Raw genomic sequence first — 22,355 nt, forward strand, 5'->3', positions numbered from 1 at the left:
ACCAGCAGTTCAGTAAATGTCTAACAGTACAATAATAATACACAAATCATCCCAAGAGGGAAAAAAAGTTTAAAAAAGAAGAAACTAGAGATTAAAAAATATCACAACGTGCAATATCAGAAAGAGTCATGTCGGAATATAAATATGTGGTGTATATAGACAGTATGAACAATATACAAGTAGATACACACACACACACACACACACACATAAATACACACACACACATACACACATATACACATAGATCTGTGCACACACTCATGTACACACAATGAGAGATTGAAAGAGAGAGAGTAAAACTCAATGTTTTTGTATTCCCTTTCTCTAGAGCTTTCTAAACATAGAAACATTGGGTCTTCTACTCTAAAGTTACCAAAAACATGAAACAATGGGCAACACTGACCAACTCAGCTTGTCCTTCACATGTGACTTCTGAAGAAGAGCTTATCCTGGGGCGTTCTCCTTCTCCACTGTATAAGAGGAAATATAACCACCAATCAACTCTTCCTTTACTTTCAAGTGGACCTAAACCTGGAGTCTTGACTATCCATTTTGTGAACTTAACTAAACCGTAACWAGATCCCACTCTAACACTATTTTCACCCGGAACCCAGATTAAATCAATTCCAAGTCTCTAGACTTTCTAAGTGGACCTGAACTTGGACTACCCATTACAAGACAACACGTCTTTATCCCTAACCAAACCAATCCCAAGTCTGTTGATGTCGCATGGTCCTCTTGGTTGGTCCCTCTAGTGGTGACAGGGGAGTAGTGCAGGTCCAGCCAGGACCTCTAGGCCTCAGGAGACCATCCCAGGATGGGAAGTCCAGGAGGGGTAGCCCTACTGAGCGGGTTCGGATCCTCCGCCACGGACTCTCTGGAGGTAGGGGGCTGGATGGTCTTGCCAGGGGGGAACAACTCCACCTACCTTGGACTCAACCAGAGTCTACCCTGGGGAGTCGGGGCTGGAGGAGTAGACGCTAACCTGTCGTTGGGGTCGTCGCAGGCAGAGGCGGTGATTCGAGCACCGACCATGAAGGTTAGTGTGTTTTATTTATCTCTATTATTATTATTAWTTTTTTATGCTATATATAGTGCAACAATCACTACAATACCAGGTTAGCCATTTTGAGTGTACCCATGAGTTTACCAGTCATTTGCCAAGGTCAGAGATTCAGATATTCTATGGCTGTTCTAGTCATTCTCTTTCTATGGTGCCATACAAATAAAGTTTGATTGTATTTGAAGGAGAAGAACTGGCCGGCACTCCTCATCCTGGTCATCATCGTGCTGACGGTGTGTGGAAACATCCTGGTCATCCTAGCTGTCTCATTGGAGAAAAAGCTTCAGAATGCCACCAACTTCTTCCTGAGGTCTCTGGCCGTGGCCGACATTCTGGTGGGGATACTAGTGATGCCTATATCCCTCATCAACATACTCTATGGTGAGTAGAACTACACTGTGCATAACTGCCACTGGCCGTGGCTGGTGGGGATACTGGCCATACCATGTGGTATGTGTAAACGGTCTTGAGGTTGGCTCTGTGGTCTCTGTTTCTTAGACAGGGAGTGTATTTTTTGTGGTTAGTGCTCTGTGTGGTCTGTTTAAACTTTCTCTGTGTATCCAGAATTGTTGGTGCTATGTGGTCTGTGTAATCGGTCTCTGCATCTGTCTCTCTCTCTGTGTGTCTCTAAATCTGTCTCTTTCTCTGTGAGACTATGAGTGCATTGAGAACCGTTAGTGGGCTGTGTTAGTGGTCTGTGTAAACTGAATCTCTGTCTTAGAGTACAGTCTTAGTTAGAAGTGGAGGCTGGTGACTTGAACATTTTAGGAGGACGAGAGACCCACAGTATAGGCGCGGAACACACGGAGATGACAAAGCATGTTTCAAAAATCGTCAAAGACTAAGTATTTTAACCTAAAGCATTTAATGAAGACATTTATAGTACAATATTATAGGGAATGGGAATGAGAGGGCTACTTACACAGTGTTGGGAAGGGATCACAACAGTGATTGAATGGGGGTATGAGGCATGATTTGAGGTGTTCAGAGGCTTCAGTGCAGGACAGGCTCATCATGGATGGATGGTGTTGGGGAAGAGCCCAACTCTTCCACTGAAGGAAAGACAGGATTTGACTGGGAAGACAAAAAATAACAACACAATACACTACATAGCTAGACAAAAGAGCTAAGAATGAGTTAGTCCAAGCAAGAAGTAAAACAATTTATGTGCAATAATGTGATTGTGTTTGTGTGTGTGTGATTGACTCTACATACAGTAATGAGAGAAAATTGATAGGGGTACTCATAGTGCTTGGAGAGGAAACAGTGGATGAGTGGGCACATGAGACGTGGCTTCAGTGGAGTGGTTATCACCTCTAAATCAGGGAATAGGAAGGGACTTACAGTAGCCGTAAATACAAATAGCAGATGCATTCCTTAACAGCTGCGCTATCGTAGGTTAAACTCAGACATCTCAGAATTCACAAAGTCATACAGTCTGAGCATCTCGCCCATTTGACAGATCAAAGTAGCCAAAGAAACATTCCTGAATAAAGCCCTGATCATCCACATACCTGACAATAACTGACAACTGCAAGGAGACTGGTGGCACCATAGGTCCCAGAGTGGTGGGCCAAGTTTTTCCTTATCTGTTAACCTGACCAGGAAAACTCTGGACCATATAAGGTATGACAGTGATTAATCCGTTGTAAAAAGGTTTTACATGGGCTATGACGGGACCAGTTTTTCTTAATCAGGTCACATGTTTTTAAAAAGAAAACCCATACGTATACTTGTTCATATGAATTATATTTAGACTAGATTAAGAGGGGGATTTCCTCTACCCAGAACCAGAGACAACAACTAATAGACAACAGAACTCACAGGGCTGAGCTTGCTTTATGCATATTTGGGTCATGCAGGCCAATGCAACTGTAGGCCCAATAAAACATTAACTCACATCTATCATCACTATTATGTTGATTGATTAAATCCAGTTAAAAGTATAGGCAGCTTAGTCAGCACAAGTTTGAATATAAACCACATTTGATCACATTCACATTTTCTCCTGACACAAAAATGTACTATAAATACATAACTTTACCAATTTGTTTACCCTGACCAGATGGACAGGGCGCATAGGCTGTATGAAACTGCTATTATTAGTAGCCTACAGTTGATCAGACTGAAAAATTMTCTTGTTTTCATCCCATACAGCATGTCCGATCTCTAATGTTTGGGTGTAGGCTAGGCCGCTGCGACATTCAAGTAATCAGTTTTTGCTTGTGTCTGTCCGAAGTGATTATGTGTTATCTCCTTTGCTAAATCAATACAGACGGAAAGTGGAAAGCGTTCTTGAGCACGCTTGAAAAAATGTAGGTGCGTCAACTTCTCTCTTTAATCTAACTTTTAATGTATAATGCGATGGAAGCTATAAAATCATTCTGAATTGATTTCTACATTCCAGAAAAGACAGTCGAAAGTTCCATATGTTCATCAAGTAAAGCACCGTAAAGTGCAATTACCTCTGCAAGCTCCTTGTAGTTGCCCTTGTTAGCAGAACTTTCCTTCTCGTCGTGTCCTCTAAAAGCCAAGTCTTGCATACTCAAAAATGCAGTGGTGTCAATAAGCTGTTTGAGAACATCCCTGTTTCTTACTTTCTCTTTGTGTTGCGCGGCTTGAATTCACAGACATTCGTCCATTACATGATCGATGCGGCTTTTCCCAAGAAGCTTGAATCTGATGTGGGCATTTAAACTCAGCAAAAAAAGAAATGCACCTTTTTCAGGACCCTGTCTTTCAACGATAATTTGTAAAAATCTAAATATCTTCACAGATCTTCATTGTAAAGGGTTTAAACACTGTTCCCCATGTTTGTTCAATGAACCATAAACAATTAATGAACATGCACCTGTGGAACGGTCGTTAAGACCCTAACAGCTTACAGACGGTAGGCAATTAAGGTCAAATCAAATCAAATTTATTTGTCACATACACATGGTTAGCAGATGTTAATGCGAGTGTAGCGAAATGCTTGTGCTTCTAGTTCCGACAATGCAGTAATAACCAACAAGTAATCTAACCTAACAATTCCACAACTACTACTTATACACACAAGTGTAAGGGATAAAGAATATGTACATAAAGATATATGAATGAGTGATGGTACAGAACGGCATAGGCAAGATGCAGTAGATGGATAGTGAACAGTCTATACATATGAGATGAGTAATGTAGGGTAATGTAAACTAAATGGCATTAGTTTAAAATGCTAGTGATACATGTATTACATAAAGATGGCAAGATGCAGTGGATGATATACAGTACAGTATTTACATATACATATGAGATGATAATGTAGGGTATGTAAACATTTATATAGTGGGCATTGTTTAAAGTGGATAGTGATACATTTTTACATAATTTCCATCAATTCCCATTATTAAAGTGGCTGGAGTTGAGTCAGTATGTTTGGCAACGGCCACTAAATGTTTAGTGGTGGCTGTTAAACAGTCTGATGGCCTTGAGATAGAAGCTGTTTTTCCAGTCTCTCGGTCCCTGCTTTGATGCACCTGTACTGACCTCGCCTTCTGGATGATAGCGGGTTGAACAGGCAGTGGCCGGGTTGGTTGTTGTCCTTGATGATCTTTATGCCGTTCCTGTGACATCGGGTGCTGTAAGGTGTCTGGGGCAGGTAGTTTACCCCGTGATGCGTTGTGCAGACCTCACTACCCTCTGGAGAGGCTTTACGCGTGTGGTGCGTGAGCAGTTGCCGTACAGGGCGGTGATCACGCCGACGGGATCTCTCGAGTTGGCATCTGTTAGAAGTTTTGAGTGCTTTTGGGTGACACGCCGAATTTCTTCAGCTCCTGAGGTTGAAGAGGCGCTGCTACGCCCTTCTTCACAACGCTGTCTGTTGGGGTGGAACCAATTCACACAGACAGCGTTTTGTGAGAAGGCGCATAAAGAGGTCACAGTTATAAAAACGTAGAACATTAAAGAGGCCTTTCTACTGACTGAAAAACACCAAAAGAAAGATACCCAGCGTCCCTGCTCATCTGCATGAACGTGCCTTAAGCATGCTGCAAGGAGGCATGAGGACTGCAGATGTGGCCAATGCAATAAATTGCAATGTCCGTACTGTGAGACGCCTAAGACAGCGCTACAGGGTGGACAGATGATCGTCCTCACAGTGGCAGACCACGTGTAAACACCTGCACAGGATCGGTACATCCGAACATCACACCTGCGGGACAGGTACAGGATGGCAACAACAACTGCCTGAGTTACACCAGGAACGCACAATCCCTCCATCAGTGCACAGACTGTCCGCAATAGGCTGAGGGAGGCTAGACTGAGGGCTTGTAGGCCTGTTGTAAGGCAGGTCCTCACCAGACACCACCGGCAACAACGTTGCTTATGGGCACAAACCCACCGTCGCTGGACCAGACAGGACTGGCAAAAAGTGCTCTTAACTGACGAGTCGCGGTTTTGTCTCACCAGGGGTGATCGTCAGATTCGCGTTTATCGTCGAAGGAATGAGCGTTACACCGAGGCCTGTACTCGGGAGCGGGATCGATTTGGAGGTGGAGGGTCCGTCACGGCCTGGGGCGGTGTGTCACAGCATCATTGGACTGAGCTTGTTGTCATTGCAGGCAATCTCAACGCTGTGTGTTACAGGGAAGACATCCTCTTCCCTCATGTGGTACCCTTCCTGCAGGCTCATCCTGACATGACCCTCCAGCATGACAATGCCACCAGCCATACTGCTCATTCTGTGTGTGATATCCTGCAAGACAGGAATGTCAGTGTTCTGCCATGGCCAGCAAAGAGCCCGGATCTCAATCCCATTGAGGACGTCTGGGACCTGTTTGATCGGAGAGTGAGGGCTAGGGCCATTCCCCCCAGAAATGTCCGGGAACTTGCAGGTGCCTTGGTGGGAAGAGTGGGGTAACATCTCACAGCAAGAATTGGCAAATCTGGTGCAGTCCATGAGGAGGAGATGCACTGCAGTACTTAATGCAACTGGTGGCCACACCAGATACTGACTGTTACTTTTGATTTTGATTTTGACCCCCCCTTTGTTCAGGGACACATTATTCAATTTCTGTTAGTCACATGTCTGTGGAACTTGTTCAGGTTATGTCTCAGTTGTTGCATCTTGTTATGTTCATACAAATATTTACACATGTTCAGTTTTCTGAAAATAAACACAGTTGACAGTGAGAGGACGTTTCTTTTTTTTGAGTTTATGTGCTCCAGGGGCGGTCGGTGCCATATAAAATGAGGGAGGATGATGTTTTTGTTTTATTAACATGGGCTTATTTCTATAACTGGATTTTTGATGACTGTCATTCATATTCCATTCACCCAGCTCAATATAACATCGATATGTTTAGGCTACTACGTGATACTCAAATTTTCCTTCACCCACTATGAGATTGGTTCAACATAGCCTGTGAATGAAAGTTTCAAACGTAGGTGCACAGGTCGAGAGAATTTTTAGTAATCAAGGTGACAGACAGTGACACATTCAATACCGCTTTGCACACTTGCCTGCATCTAACTGATCTAGGGTGTAATCATTAGTCCAACAGTTGCAAACAAGAGTTTCTATTGGACAAATTCAGGTATGTTTATCCCCGTTTCATACGGTTTACTTCAGTTCAAGAAACGTTTTTCAACAGAATCGGCGCAATGAATACACCCCTGATCACAAGCAAACACAGTTTACTTTCATAGCAGCCACATACAAACAGCTCGTTGTATATTGTGTATAATTCCTTCTCGCATCTATCTATGTGCTCTCCTCCTCTCACCTTTTCCCTTCGCTTGTGGATTTCAGTTCACAACAAATCGAATGTCTGTCACCTGGCGAACCCCCCCCCCCCCGCTACACACAGCTAGCTAGCTATGCTTTCAGTACTAGCTCTGATAGGTTGGAAGACGTCCTTCGGAAGTTATCATAATTACTGTGTAAGTCTATGGAAGTGGGTGAGAACCATTAACCTCCTAGGTTTTATATTGACGTCAATGTACCCAGGGGAGGATGGAAGCTAGCTGTCCTCCAGATACACCATGGTGCTACCCTACAAAGTACCACTGAGGCTAGTGTATTCCTTTATTGCAAAACAGTGTCTTAATCAATTATTTGGTTACATGTGAATCTATTTAGTATAGTTTTATCTAAAAATAGCTTTCATGTTTCACTATAAAAAATCATGTTCTGAAATTCACTGAGGAGGATGGTCCTCCACTGATATGCTCCCTGCTTTTTAATGCCCGCTTAGCTGAACGATTGATGTTCTTCAGGTCACTGTACCTACCTTGCTTTCGCCCAAGGCTCAGACTTTCCAAAAAGCAGGCAAGGCCAGCAATACAGGCAGCTTGATGAATGGCTCCCTATAAACCAGATATTCTTTTCTATACAAATTGGTATTGAACGCAATACATTTTTCATCCTTCTTCATGAAACTGATTTCAGGCAGAAGTTGACCCTCGGTTTAAATTCACCTCGGTTTAAATTCACATCTTTTCCATGTACCCCAGAGAAAGGTGTTCTTCAACAAAAAGTCCAGAACATTTTTGGTAGCATTGGCCATTCTGCACTTCTGGTGCTGAAAACTGCATGCTCGCACTGGTAGCTAGTTAGCTACTGCTACTTGCTACTGAAGTTAGTTCTAAAATCAAGAAAACGAATTATCTACCTCCTCCGTCTCCTGTAATTTGAGGAAATTAATTTGAATTGAATAATTTCCCCAAAATGCTAAAATATCACTTTCACTCTCAATCTCTATCCAGTAAGTTACCGAACTACTCAGACTTCATCAACACATTAGAACCCCCCCCCCCCCCCCACCCACATTTGTGGCACAATCCCAATACAACACACTAATTTCATTCTCTGACCTAATCCTATGATTGGATGGACAACATGTCAGTTCATACTGCAAAAGCTTTGATTGGTTGGAGCCGTCCTCACGGAAGGGTAGTAAAATCTATGGAAGGGGGTGAGGCCTACGAGCCCCCTAGTTTTTATTTTGAAGTCACTTGTAGCCAGAGGAAAAATCAACATCAATCAAATCAAATTTTATTAGAACATACCCATGGTTAGCAGATGTTAATGCGAGTGTAGCGAAATGCTTGTGCTTCTAGTCCGACAATGCCAGTAATAACCAACAGTAATCTAACCTACACATTTCCACAACTACTACCTTACACACACACACAAGTGTAAAGGGATAAGAATATGTCATAAAGATATATGAATGAGTGGTGGTACAGAACGGCATGGCAGATAGCAGTGATAAGAGATCACATATGAGATGAGTACTGTAGGGTATGGTAAACATAAAGTGGCATAGTTTAAAGTGGCTAGTGGTACATGTATTACATAAAGATGGCAAGATGCAGTAGATGATATCGAGTACAGTATATACATTATGAGATGGTAATGTAGGGTATGTAAACTTGTATTAAGTGGCATGTTTAAAGTGGCTAGTGGTACATTTTTACATAATTCCATCAATTCCCCTTTTTAAAGGTGGCTGGAGTTGAGTCAGTATGTGGCAGCGGGCCGTTCAAATGTTAGTGGTGGCTGTTTAACAGTCTCTGGCCTTGAGATAGAAGCTGTTTTCACGTCTCTCGGTCCCCTGCTTTGAGCACTGTACTGACCTCGCCTTCTGGATGATAGCGGGGTGAACAGGCAGTGGCTTGGGTGGTTGTTGTCCTTGATGATCTTTATGGCCTTCCTTGACATCGGGTGGTGTAGGTGTCCTGGAGGGCAGGTAGTTTGCCCCTGGTGATGCGTTCTGCAGACCTCACTACCCTCTGGAGAGCCTTACGGTTTGTGGGCGGAGCAGTTGCCGTACCAGGCGGTATACAGCCCGACAGGATGCTCTCGATTGTGCATCTGTAGAAGTTGTGTCGAGTGCTTTGGTGACAAGCCGAATTTCTTCAGCCTCCTGAGGTTGAAGAGGCGCTGCTGCGCCTTCTTCACAACGCTGTCTGTGTGGGTGGACCAATTCAGTTTGTCCGTGATGTGTACACCGAGGAACTTAAAACTTTCCACCTTCTCCACTACGACCGTCGATGTGATAGGGGGGTGCTCCCTCTGCTGTTTCCTGAAGTCCACAATCATCTCCTTTGTTTTGTTGACGTTGAGTGTGAGGTTATTTTCCTGAACACCACCTCCGAGGGCCCTCACCTCCTCCCTGTAGGCCGCTCGTCGTTGTTGGTAATCAAGCCTACCACTGTAGTGTCATCCGCAAACTTGATGATTGAGTTGGAGGCGTGCATGGCCCACGCAGTCGTGGGTGAACAGGGAGTACAGGGAGGGCTCAGACCGCACCCTTGTGGGCCGCCAGTGTGGAGGATCAGCGGGGTGGAGATGTTTGTTTACCTACCATCACCACCACCTGGGGGCGGCCCGTCAGGAAGCCAGGACCCAGTTGCACAGGGCGGGGTCGAGACCAGGGTTCCGAGCTGGATGACGAGTTTGGAGGTACTATGGGTTAAATGCTGAGCTGTAATCGATGAACAGCATTCTCACATGGGTATTCCTCTTGTCCAGATGGGTTAGGGCAGTGTGCAGTGTGGTTGCGATTGCGTCGTCTGTGGACCTATTGGGTCGGTAAGCAAATTGGAGTGGGTCTGGGTTCCGCTAGGGTGGAGGTGATATGGTCCTTGACTAAGTCTCTCTCAAAGCACTTCATGATGACCGGAAGTGGATGCTACGGGGCGGTAGCCGGTTTAGCTCAGTTACCTTAGCTTTTCTTGGGAACAGGAACAATGGTGGCCCTCTTGAAGCATTGGGAACAGCAGACTGGGAAGGATTGATTGAATATGTCCGTAACAACCCCAGCCAGCTGGTCTGCGCATGCTCTGAGGACGGCGCTGGGGAATGCCGTCTGGCCTGCAGCCTTGCGAGGGTTAACGTTTAAATGTTTTACTCACCTCGGCTGCAGTGAAGGAGAGCCCGCAGGTTTTGCGTAGGCGGGCCGTGTCAGTGGCACTGTATTGTCCTCAAAGCGGCAAAAAAGTTGTTTAGCCTGTCTGGGAGCAAGACATCCTGGTCCGCGACGGGGCTGGTTTTCTTTTTGTAATCCGTGATTGACTGTAAGACCCTGCCACACTACCTCTTCGTGTCTGAGCTGTTGAATTACGACTCGATTTGTCTCTGTACTGAGACTTAGCCTGTTTGATTGCTTGCGGAGAGAATAGCTACACTGTTTGTATTCGTCATGCTTCCGGTCTAACCTTGCCCTGGTTAAAAGCAGTGGTTCGCGCTTTCAGTTCACACGGAATGCTGCCGTCAATCCACGGTTTTCTGGTTTGGGATGTTTTTATCGTTGCTGTGGGTACGACACTCGTCAATGCACTTCCTAATGAACTCGCTCACCGAATCAGCTATTCTACATATTGTTGTTGGACGCGATGCGGAAACATATTCCAATCCGCGTGATGAAGCAGTCTTGAGCGTGGATTCAGATTGGTCGGACAGCGTTGAACAGACCTGAGCGCGGGAGCTTGTTGTTTGAGTTTCTGTTTGTAGGCTGGAATCAACAAAATGGAGTCGTGGTCAGCTTTTCCGAAAGGGGGGCGGGGGAGGGCCTTATAAGCGTCGGGGAAATTAGTATAACAATGGTCTAGGGTTTTCCAGCCCTGGTAGCACAATCGATATGCTGATAGAATTTAGGGAGTTTTGTTTTTAGATTAGCCTTGTTAAAAATCCCCAGCTACGATGAATGCACCTCAGGGTGTGTGGTTTCCAGTTTACACAAAGTCAGATAAAGTTCGTTCAGGGCCATCGATGTGTCCTGCTTGGGGGGGAATAATAGCGCTGTGATTATGATTGAAGAGAATTCCCTTGGTAGATAATGCGGTCGACATTTGATTTGTGAGGAGTTTTAGATCAGGTGAACAGAATGACTTGAGTTCCTGTGTGTTGTTTTGATGATCACACCACTTCTCGTTAATCATAAGGCATACCCCCCGCCCTCTTCTTACCGGAAGAGATGTTTGTTTCTGTCGGCGCGATGCATCAGAAGAAACCAGCTGGCTGCACCGACTCCGTTAGCGTCCCTTGAGTTAGCCATGTTTCCGTGAAGCAGAGCACTTTTGCAATCCCTGATGTCTCTCTGGAATGCTACCCGTGCTCGGATTTCATCAACCTTTTGTCAAGAGACTGGACATTGGCGAGTAGTATGCTAGGAGTGGAGCGCGATGTGCCGTCTCCGAATCGCAAGCTGACCACGAGACCGCCTTCGTTTGCCCCTTTTTCGGCGTCGCACAGGGTCGCCGGCTGGGATCAGATCCATTGTATTGGGTGGAAGGCAAACACCTTGGATCCCGTTTCGGGAAAGCTCATATTCCTGGTAGGAACGATGATGAGTTGACGTTAATCGTATATTCAGTAGTTCCTCCCGACTGTATGTAATGAAACCTAAGATTACCTGGGGTACCGATGTAAGAAATAACACGTAAAAAAACAAAATACTGCATATTTTCCAAGGAACGCGAAGCGAGGCGGCCATCTCTTTTCGGCGCCGGAAGATGTCAAATGGACGCTAGCTGTCCTACGGTTACACCATGGTGCTACCCCAGAGAATGCTGTTGAAGTTACTAGACCTTCATTGCAAAACAGTGTGTTTTAATCAATTATTTGGTGACAATGTATATATTTAGTATAGTTTTATCTAAAAAGGATAACTTTTTTAAATGTTTGACAATTTTTTATTTTATGACATTTCACTGAGTAGGATGGTGATCAACTTCCTCCTCTAAGGAGCCTCCACTGTTAGTTTGTGTTCTGTGGTTTCTGTTTCTGTTTCTGTTAGAGAGGGAGTGTATCTAGAATAGTTAGCCTACAGAGATGCCCTCTGGTGGTCGAACTAGCATTAATGGCAACAATGGCTGACAGTAAAATACTATGACTTCATGCACTCCAACATGCGATACCATTCCGTAGCACCTGGCAAAGCTGTGCTGCAGGTATGACAACTTTTAAAGGAAGAACCACTGTAGATACTCTTCTGCAGAGAGAACCTATTAAATTACAAGAGGGGCTATGTCATGAAACTTCAAAGTTCCAGAATGGTCTGAAAATGGCAGCCATTGTGTTCAGGGAGAAATTCAAACCATTCTACTCAATCTGGTCTCAGGGCAATTCGTATTATTCTGTACTTTAATCCGAGTCACCTCATTTCGTATGGTATGTATTTATTTGTGGATGTCAATCACCCATTTCATATGATATGTTACGAATTARAAGTTGTATTATATGTTATGAAGTTGTAAAATGTACAATATGTTACAAATTCTAGCTAGGTGGCTAATGCTAGCGTGCTTGCTAACATTAGCTATGCTAGGGGTTAGGGTTAAGGTTAGGGGGGAAGGGTTAGCTAACATGCTAAGTAGTTGAAAAGTTGCTAATTAGCTAAAATGCTAAAGTTGTCCGTGATGAGATTCAAACTCGCAACCTTTGGTTTGCTAGAAGTTTAAGTTAAGCCTCCGACCAACCACCTTACTTTTGTTTTTGCCTTAATTAACCATCTGTCTTATGTAACCATCCTAAACATAACATATCATACTATACTGAACAAAAATATAAACGCAACCTGGAATAATTTCAACGATTTAACTGAGTTACAGTTCGTATAAGGAAATCAGTCAATTTAAATAAATAAATTAGGCCCTAATCTATGGACTTCACATGACTGGGCAGGGGCGCAGCCCAGTGGGTGGGCCTATGCCCTCCCAGGCCCACCCACTGGGCGCCAGGCCAGCCAATCAGAATATGTTTTTCACGTAAAAAAAAAAGGGCTTTAGTAGAAATACTCCTCAGATGTGAAGGTCTTGAACTTGCGACGTCTCCCTCTAAAGAGACATCTGTGACATTAGGTTGTGTGACAAAACTGCACAAGCTTGATGTAGTCATTGCATGCATGGAAGACGGGACCAAATACTAAACTTTTGACTACTTTATTTATAAGAATCTTTATGYGTGGCAATAATTTTGAACCTATAAATTTGACAAAAAAAGCATTACTTGTTCAACAAAATATTTTTCTCTATTAGTATAAAATAATTATTTTTTAAATTGAGCATACAAAATAGTTATGAATTATTTATTTTATACTGTCATTATTGCTCATCTTTATCAGCGATGTCAATCATGTTGTACCCCACTGTATATGCAATATACTTTATATGAAGTATCCAGCAAAGACGGCAACATCTAGGCTATTGACCACGCCTGAGTCCATTAAAGCCAACTTAATGAGGCATGGTACTGGCAGTGAAACTCATTGCCGTTTAGGAGCTCTCAATAGACCAGCTAAGGTCATTTTACCATTCAATTATTGTCTTCTAGGCCTATGTGGGAATATTAAATATGTGTAGCATGATCTAATGTAGCACTATGTCTATTTCTCATATGACGCACCGCTAAGTACATTCGATGAGGCAAGATGAGCTGTCATCTTGGTACATGGGAAATATGCAACCTATTTAATTAGCACAGCCAGGTGGCCTTGCTGACACAGGATGAGCTGTCATCTTGGTCTATGAGGATATTCTACCTATGCAACATAGCTACAGGACAGCAGGACTGACACAGTCATGATTTAAAAAAATATATATTTATTTGTCACATGCGCCAAATACAACAGGTGTAGATCTTACAGTGAAATGCTTACTTATAACCCCTAACCAACAATGCAGTTTAACAAAAAATTATAAAATAAAGCATATAAAGCAAAAAAAAAAAAAAAAAGGAATAAGAAATAAAAGTAACAAATAATTAAGCAGCAGCAGTAAAATAACAATAGCGAGGATATATACAGGGGGTACCGGTACAGAGTCAATGTACGGTGACACGGTTAGTCGTGGTAATTGAGAATAGTATGTACATGTAGGTAGAGTTATTAAAGTGACTATGCATTGATAATAACAGAGTAGCAGCAGTGTAAAATATGGGGGGGGGGCGGGTCAATGCAAATAGTCTGGGTAGCCATTTGATTAGATGTTCAGGAATATTATGGCTTGGGGGTAAAAGCTGTTTAGAAACCTCTTGGACCTAGACTTGGCGCTCTTGTACAGCTTGCTACAAGAGCACCAAGTCTAGGTCCAAGAGGTTTCTAAACAGTTTTTACCCCCAAGCCATAGAACAGTCTATGACTATGGTGGCTGAAGTCTTTGACAATTTTTAGGGCCATCCTCTGACACCTCCTGGTATAGAGGTCCTGGATGGCAGGAAGCTTGGTCCCAGTGATGTACTGGGCCGTACACACTACCCTCTGTAGTGCCTTTCGGTCGGAGGCCGTGCATTTACCATACCAGGCAGTGATGCWACCAGTAAGGATGCTCTCGATGGTGCAGTTGTAGAACCTTTTGAGGATCTGAGGACTCATGCCGAATCTTTTCAGTCTCCTGAGGGGGAGTAGGTTTTGTCGTGCCCTCTTCACAACTGTTTTGGTGTGCTTGGACCATGAAAGTTTGTTGGTGATGTGGACACCAAGGAACTTGAAGCGCTCAACCTGCTCCACTACAGCCCCCTTGATGAGAATGGGGGTGTGCTCGGTCCTCCTTTTCCTGTAGTCCACAATCATCTCCTTTGTCTTGATCAAATTGAGGGAGAGGTTGTTGTCCTGGCACCACACGTTCAGGTCTCTGACCTCCCCCCTATAGGCAGTCTCATCGTTGTCGGTGATCAGGCCTACCACTGTTGTGTCATCGGCAAACTGAATGATGGTGTTGGAGTCGTGCCTGACCGTGCAGTCATGAGTGAACAGGCAGTACAKAAGGGGACTGAGCACACACCCCTGAGGGGCCCCTGTGTTGAGGATCAGTGTGGTGGATGTGTTGTTTCCTACCCTTACCACATGGGGAGGCCCGTCAGGAAGTCCAGGATCCAGTTGCAAAGGGAGGTGTTTAGTCCCAGGGTCCTTAGCTTAGTGATGAGCTTTGAGCGCACTATGGTGTTGAACAATGAGCTATAGTCAATGAATAGCATTCTCACATAGGTGTTCCTTTTGTCCAGGCGGGAAAGGGCAGTGTGGAGTGCAATAGAGATTGCATCATCTGTGGATCTGTTGGGGTGGTATGCAAATTGGAGTGGGTCTAGAGTTTCTGGGATAATGGTGTTGATGTGAGCCATGACCAGCCTTTCGAAGCACTTCATGGCTACAGACATGAGTGCTACGGGTCGGAAGTCATTTAGGCAGGTTACTTTAGTGTTCTTGGGCACATCAACTATGGTGGTCGGCTTGAAACATGTTGGTATAACAGACTCAGACAGGGAGAGGTTAAAAATGTCAGTGAAGACACTTGCCAGTTGGTCAGCGCATACTCGGAGTACACGTCATGCTAATCCGTCTGGCCCTGCGGCCTTGTGAATGTTGACCTGTTTAACTTCTTATGGCTGCACCCCGCTAACGAGATCGATATGACAACAGCCAGTGAAAGTGCAGGGCGCCAAATTCAAACAACAGAAATCTCATAATTAAAATTCCTCAAACATACATGTGTCATTTTAAAGGTAATCTTGTTGTTAATCCCACCAAAGTGTCCGATTTCAAATATGCTTTTCAGCGAAAGCACTACAAACGATTATGTTAGGTCACCACCAAACCACAATAAGCATAGCCATTTTTCCAGCGAAATATAGCAGTCACAAAAAGCAGAAATAGAGATAAAATGAATCACTAACCTTTGATGATCTTCATCAGATGACACTCATAGGACTTCATGTTACAATAATGCATGTTTTTTTTGGTAAAGTTCATATTTATATCAAAAATCTGAGTTACATGGCGCGTTACATTCACTAGTTCCCAAACATCAAGTGATTTTGCATAGCCACATCGTTCAACAGAAATACTCATCATAAATGTAGATGATAATACATATAACATGTAATTATAGATATACCTCTCCTTAATGCAACCGCTGTGTCAGATTTTCAAAAATAAATACGAAAAAGCAAACCATGCAAAATCTGAGACGGCGCTCAGAACAATAGCCAAATTAGCCGCCATGTTGGAATCAACAGAAACCAGAAAATACATGATAAATGTTCCTTACCTTTGATGAACTCATCAGAATGCAGTCCTAGGAATCCAGGTCCACAATAAATGCTTGATTTGTCGAAATGCTGTCTAATTATGCCAATTCAGCTACATTGGTTAGCGCGTTTGGTAAACAATTCCAAAGCACAAGCCGCGTCACTATAACGTGACGAGAAGTCCAAAAGTTCCATAACAGTTAGTAGAAACATGTCAAACGATTACTGAATCAATTCTTTTAGAATGTTGTGGAACCATACATCTTGAATAACGTGTCCACCGGAAGAATTAGATGACTTCACTTGGGCGATGGACGGCTGCTATCACATGAACGCGCGTGCGTCCAAAGCATTGGTCAGCTACGTGGCAGTGGGTGACTACTTCCTGTCTCCTTCGGCCCCTTCACATTAGATGTCATCAGACAAGTTCTATTGACTGTTGCATCTAGGGGAAGCCGTAGGAAGTGAAAAATTCTTCAAATATCTCGCTGTAATTTCAATGAGAGCTTGCGTGAAAATCTGCCCACCTCAAAAAATACCACAACAGGAATGAAACGTCTCAGTTTATTGCCTGCCTATGAGTTTCTGTTATACTCCAGAATAATTCAAAACCGTTTTGAAACGCCGAGTGTTTCCTATCCAATACTAATAATAATAGGGCAAATATTAGCAACTATGACTGAGGAGCAGGCCGTTTACTCTGGGCACCTCTGTGCACCTTTCATCCAAGCTACTCAATACTGCCCCCAAGCTACTCAATACTGCCCCTGCAGCCATAAGAAGTTAAAGGTCTTACTCACATCGGCTGCGGAGAGCGTGATAACACAGTCCCCCGGAACAGCTAATGCTCTCATGCATGTTTCAGTGTTACTTGCCTCAAAGCAAGTATAGAAGTCATTTACCTCATCTGGCAGATTTGTGTCACTGGGCAGCTCTCAGCTGTGCTTCCCTTTGTAGTCTGTAATAGTTTGCAAGCCCTGCCACATCTGACGAGCATGGGAGCCGGTGTAGTATGATTCGATCTTAGTCCTCCTGTATTGAAGCTTTGCCTGTTTGATGGTTTGTCGGAGGGCATAGCGGGATTTCTTATAAGCTTCCGGGGTTAGAGTCCCGCTCCTTGAAAGCGGCAGCTCTTCCCTTTAGCTCAGTGCGGACGTTGCCTGTAATCTATGGCTTCTGGTTGGGGTATGTAAGTACGCTCACTGTGGAGACGACGTCATCGATACACTTATTGATGAAGCCAGTGACTGATGTCGTATACTCCTCAATGCCATCGGAGGAATCCCGGGAAATATTCCAGTCTGTGCTAGCAAAACAGTTCTGTAGTTCTGCTTCATCTAACCACTTTTTTATAGACTAAGTCATTGGTGCTTCCTGCTTTAATTTTTGCTTGTACGCAGGAATCAGGAGGATAGAATTATGGTCAGATTTGCCAAATGGAGGGCGAGCTTTGTACACATCTCTGTGTGTAGAGTAAAGAGTGTCTAGAGTTTTTTTCCCTTTGGTTGCACATTTAACATGCTGGTGGAAATTTGGTAAAACGGATTTAAGTTTCCCTGCATTCAAATGTTTCCCTGCATTCAAATCCCCGGGCCACTAGGAGCACCTCCTCTGGATGAGCGTTTTCCTGTTCGCTTATTGCGGAATACAGCTCATTGAGTGCAGTCTTAGTTTCAGCATCGGTCTGTGGTGGTATGTAGACAGCTATGAAAAATACAGATGAAAACTCTCTAGGTAAATATGTAGTGTGGTCTACAGCCTATCATGAGCTACTCTACCTCAGGCGAACAAAACCTTGAGACTTCCTTAGATGTCTTGCACCAGCTGTTGTTTACAAATATGCATAGACCACCACACCTTGTCTTACCGGAGGCTGCTGTCTATCCTGCCGATACAGTGTAAAACCCGCCAGCTGTATGTTGTTCATGTCATCGTTCAGCCACGACTCTGTGAAACATAAGATATTACAGTTTTTAGCAATACTGCGAGAACTCATGTAGGCTCCACAATCTCAGAATCAATCAAATGCAACATCGTAGCAGCAGAGAATCATGGGCTCATGATCTAGAGAGTGAAGCCGAGACCAATTGAGAAGCAGTAGTGGCGCCGATGCAGAATTGGGTGGTCGATAGCTCAGAGGTAGCCCACAGCGCTGACCAAGGAACCAGAGCCATGATGAGTTCCAGTATCTCYTCATTTATCGCCAGCATTAATGTTGAACAGAGGTTCGCCAGGTGCCGCCCATGCTCAGCATGCAGGTAGTATAACATTAAAGAGAGGACAAAGCAGTGTTAGATCTAGTGATGACGACTGATGTTCCATGCTAATTCTTTCATCTAAGGTTGTATGAGAGTATGGTTAACATGTGAGTGTGCATAATGTAAACAGAACTTAAGAGATAATGCGAGATTAAAAGGAAGGAACATTTAGTGTATTTCAGACTGAAAAACCCATTAAAGCCATCATACGGACCGCCTCTGGAAAAGCATAATGAAAAACCAACATGGTTGCCTTAATGTGAACTCAAACTTGTGCTAGAGAGGAGAGGTCCTACAATTGGAAAAGGCATACATGGTTTTACAGTATAACATAATACATTGTACAGAGATAAGAGCAGACAGTAGACTGCTACAGATATATATATATATATATATATATATATATATACACAGTATACATATATATAAATATATATACACACTCCAGACTCCGACATCGCTCATCCGAATATTTCTATATTTCTTAATTACATTCTTTAACTTTTTAGAATGGTGTGTATTGTTGTGTACTGTTAGATATTACTGCACTGTTGGAGCTAGGAACAAGCATTTCGCTACACTCACAATAACATCTGCTAAATAGTATTTGTATGCAACCAATAACATTTTATTTTATTTGATTAAGGTCCAAGGTGATAACTTTAAATCTGAGGAATAAAGGTTAAGGTCAACTTAAAATGAGGCTATGCGTCTGTGAATATATATATATATAAGTTATTATTATTTGAATTTTTTTTACCCCTTTTTCTCCCCAATTTCATGGTATCCAACTAGTAACTACAATCTTGTCTCATCGSTGCAACTCCKGTACGGACTCGGGAYAGGTGAAGGTCGAGAGCCGTGCGTCCTCCAAAACACAACCCAGCCAAGCCGCYCTGCTTCTTGACACAATGCCCACTTAACCCGGAAGCCAGCCGCACCAATGTGTCAGAGGAAATACCGTGCACCTGGCGACTGTGTCAGCGTGCACTGCACCTGGCCCGCGACAGGAGTCGCTAGAGCACGATGGGACAAGAACGTCCCCAGTGCCTTAGACCACTGCGCCACTCAGGAGGCCCACTTCTGTGAATATATACTTAGTAATGGACAGACCCAAGAATGTTTAGCCGACGACAAATGCCATCCATTTACATTTAAGTCATTTAGCAGACGCTCTTATCCAGAGCGACTTACAAATTGGAAAGTTCATACATATTCATCCTGGTCCCCCCGTGGGGATAATAATATGCAAATATTAGCAACTATGACTGAGGAGCAGGCCGTTTACTCTGGGCACCTCTGTGCACCTTTCATCCAAGCTACTCAATACTGCCCCCAAGCTACTCAATACTGCCCCTGCAGCCATAAGAAGTTAAAGGTCTTACTCACATCGGCTGCGGAGAGCGTGATAACACAGTCCCCCGGAACAGCTAATGCTCTCATGCATGTTTCAGTGTTACTTGCCTCAAAGCAAGTATAGAAGTCATTTACCTCTCTGGCAGATTTGTGTCACTGGCAGCTCTCCGTGTGCTTCCCTTTGTAGTCTGTAATAGTTTGCAAGCCCTGCCACATCTGACGAGCATGGGAGCCGGTGTAGTATGATTCGTCTTAGTCCTCCTGTATTGAAGCTTTGCCTGTTTGATGGTTTGTCGGAGGGCATAGCGGGATTTCTTATATAGCTTCCGGGGTTAGAGTCCCGCTCCTTGAAACGCAGCTCTTCCTTTAGCTCAGTGCGGACGTTGCCTGTATCTATGGCTTCTGTGGGGGTATGTAAGTACGCTCACTGTGGAGACGACGTCATCGATACACTTATTGATGAAGCCAGTGACTGATGTCGTATACTCCTCAATGCCATCGGAGGAATCCCGGGAAATATTCCAGTCTGTGCTAGCAAAACAGTTCTGTAGTTCTGCTTCATCTAACCACTTTTTTATAGACTAAGTCATTGGTGCTTCCTGCTTATTTTTGCTTGTACGCAGGAATCAGGAGGATAGAATTATGGTCAGATTTGCCAATGGAGGGCGAGCTTTGTACACATCTCTGTGTGTAGAGTAAAGAGTGTCTAGAGTTTTTTTCCCTTTGGTTGCACATTTAACATGCTGGTGGAAATTTGGTAAAACGGATTTAAGTTCCCTGCATTCAAATGTTTCCCTGCATTCAAATCCCGGCCACTAGGAGCACCTCCTCTGGATGAGCGTTTTCCTGTTCGCTTTTTGCGGAATACAGCTCATTGAGTGCAGTCTTAGTTTCAGCTGGTCTGTGGTGGTATGTAGACAGCTATGAAAAATACAGATGAAAACTCTCTAGGTAATATGTAGTGTGGTCTACAGCCTATCATGAGCTACTCTACCTCAGGCGAACAAAACCTTGAGACTTCCTTAGATGTCTTGCACCAGCTGTTGTTTACAAATATGCATAGACCACCACACCTTGTCTTACCGGAGGCTGCTGTCTATCCTGCCGATACAGTGTAAAACCCGCAGCTGTATGTTGTTCATGTCATCGTTCAGCCACGACTTGTGAAACATAAGATATTACAGTTTTTAGCAATACTGCGAGAACTCATGTAGGCTCCACAATCTCAGAATCAATCAAATGCAACATCGTAGCAGCAAGAGAATCATGGGCTCATGATCTAGAGAGTGAAGCCGAGACCAATTGAGAAGCAGTAGTGGCGCCGATGCAGAATTGGGTGGTCGATAGCTCAGAGGTAGCCCACAGCGCTGACCAAGGAACCAGAGCCATGATGAGTTCCAGTATCTCGTCATTTATCGCCAGCATTAATGTTGAACAGAGGTTCGCCAGGTGCCGCCCATGCTCAGCATGCAGGTAGTATAACATTAAAGAGAGGACAAAGCAGTGTTAGATCTAGTGATGAGACTGATGTTCCATGCTAATTCTTTCATCTAAGGTTGTATGAGAGTATGGTTAACATGTGAGTGTGCATAATGTAAACAGAACTTAAGAGATAATGCGGATTAAAAGGAAGGAACATTTAGTGTATTTCAGACTGAAAAACCCATTAAGCCATCATACGGACCGCCTCTGGAAAAGCATAATGAAAACCAACATGGTTGCCTTAATGTGACCTCAAACTTGTGCTAGAGAGGAGAGGTCCTACAATTGGAAAAGGCATACATGGTTTTACAGTATAACATAATACATTGTACAGAGATAAGAGCAGACGTAGCTGCTACAGATATATATATATTATATATATATATATTATATACACAGTATACATATATATATATATATACACACTCCAGACTCCGACATCGCTCATCCGAATATTTCTATATTTCTTAATTACATTCTTTAACTTTTTAGAATGGTGTGTATTGTTGTGTACTGTTAGTATTACTGCACTGTTGGAGCTAGGAACAAGCATTTCGCTACACTCACAATAACATCTGCTAAATAGTATTTGTATGCAACCAATAACATTTTATTTTATTTGATTAAGGTCCAGGTGATAACTTTAAATCTGAGGAATAAAGGTTAAGGTCAACTTAAAATGAGGCTATGCGTCTGTGAATATATATATATATAAGTTATTATTATTTGAATTTTTTTTACCCCTTTTTCTCCCCAATTTATGGTATCCAACTAGTAACTACAATCTTGTCTCATCGCTGCAACTCCGTACGGACTCGGGAGAAGGTGAAGGTCGAGAGCCGTGCGTCCTCCAAAACACAACCCAGCCAAGCCGCACTGCTTCTTGACACAATGCCCACTTAACCCGGAGCCAGCCGCACCAATGTGTCAGAGGAAATACCGTGCACCTGGCGACTGTGTCAGCGTGCACTGCACCTGGCCCGCGACAGGAGTCGCTAGAGCACGATGGGACAAGAACGTCCCCAGTGCCTTAGACCACTGCGCCACTCAGGAGGCCCACTTCTGTGAATATATACTTAGTAATGGACAGACCAAGAATGTTTAGCCGACGACAAATGCCATCCATTTACATTTAAGTCATTTAGCAGACGCTCTTATCCAGAGCGACTTACAAATTGGAAGTTCATAC

General features: G+C 43.7%; 1 protein-coding gene across 1 annotated transcript in view; it reads left to right on the forward strand.

Moving 5' to 3' along the window:
* The first annotated feature begins 343 nt into the window (after nt 1-343).
* Nucleotides 344-22,355, forward strand: part of htr2cl1 (5-hydroxytryptamine (serotonin) receptor 2C, G protein-coupled-like 1) — a 34,844-nt gene continuing 12,832 nt past the window's right edge. Inside the window, exons 1-2 of the mRNA XM_023976714.1 lie at nt 344-1,042; nt 1,252-1,447. Of these exons, the coding sequence (XP_023832482.1) occupies nt 821-1,042; nt 1,252-1,447 (418 nt within the window). The 5' untranslated portion in view covers nt 344-820. The remainder of the gene's footprint in view (nt 1,043-1,251; nt 1,448-22,355) is intronic.

This window comes from Salvelinus sp. IW2-2015, linkage group LG3 (genome assembly GCF_002910315.2).
Source record: "Salvelinus sp. IW2-2015 linkage group LG3, ASM291031v2, whole genome shotgun sequence".
Classification (NCBI taxonomy): domain Eukaryota; kingdom Metazoa; phylum Chordata; class Actinopteri; order Salmoniformes; family Salmonidae; genus Salvelinus; species Salvelinus sp. IW2-2015.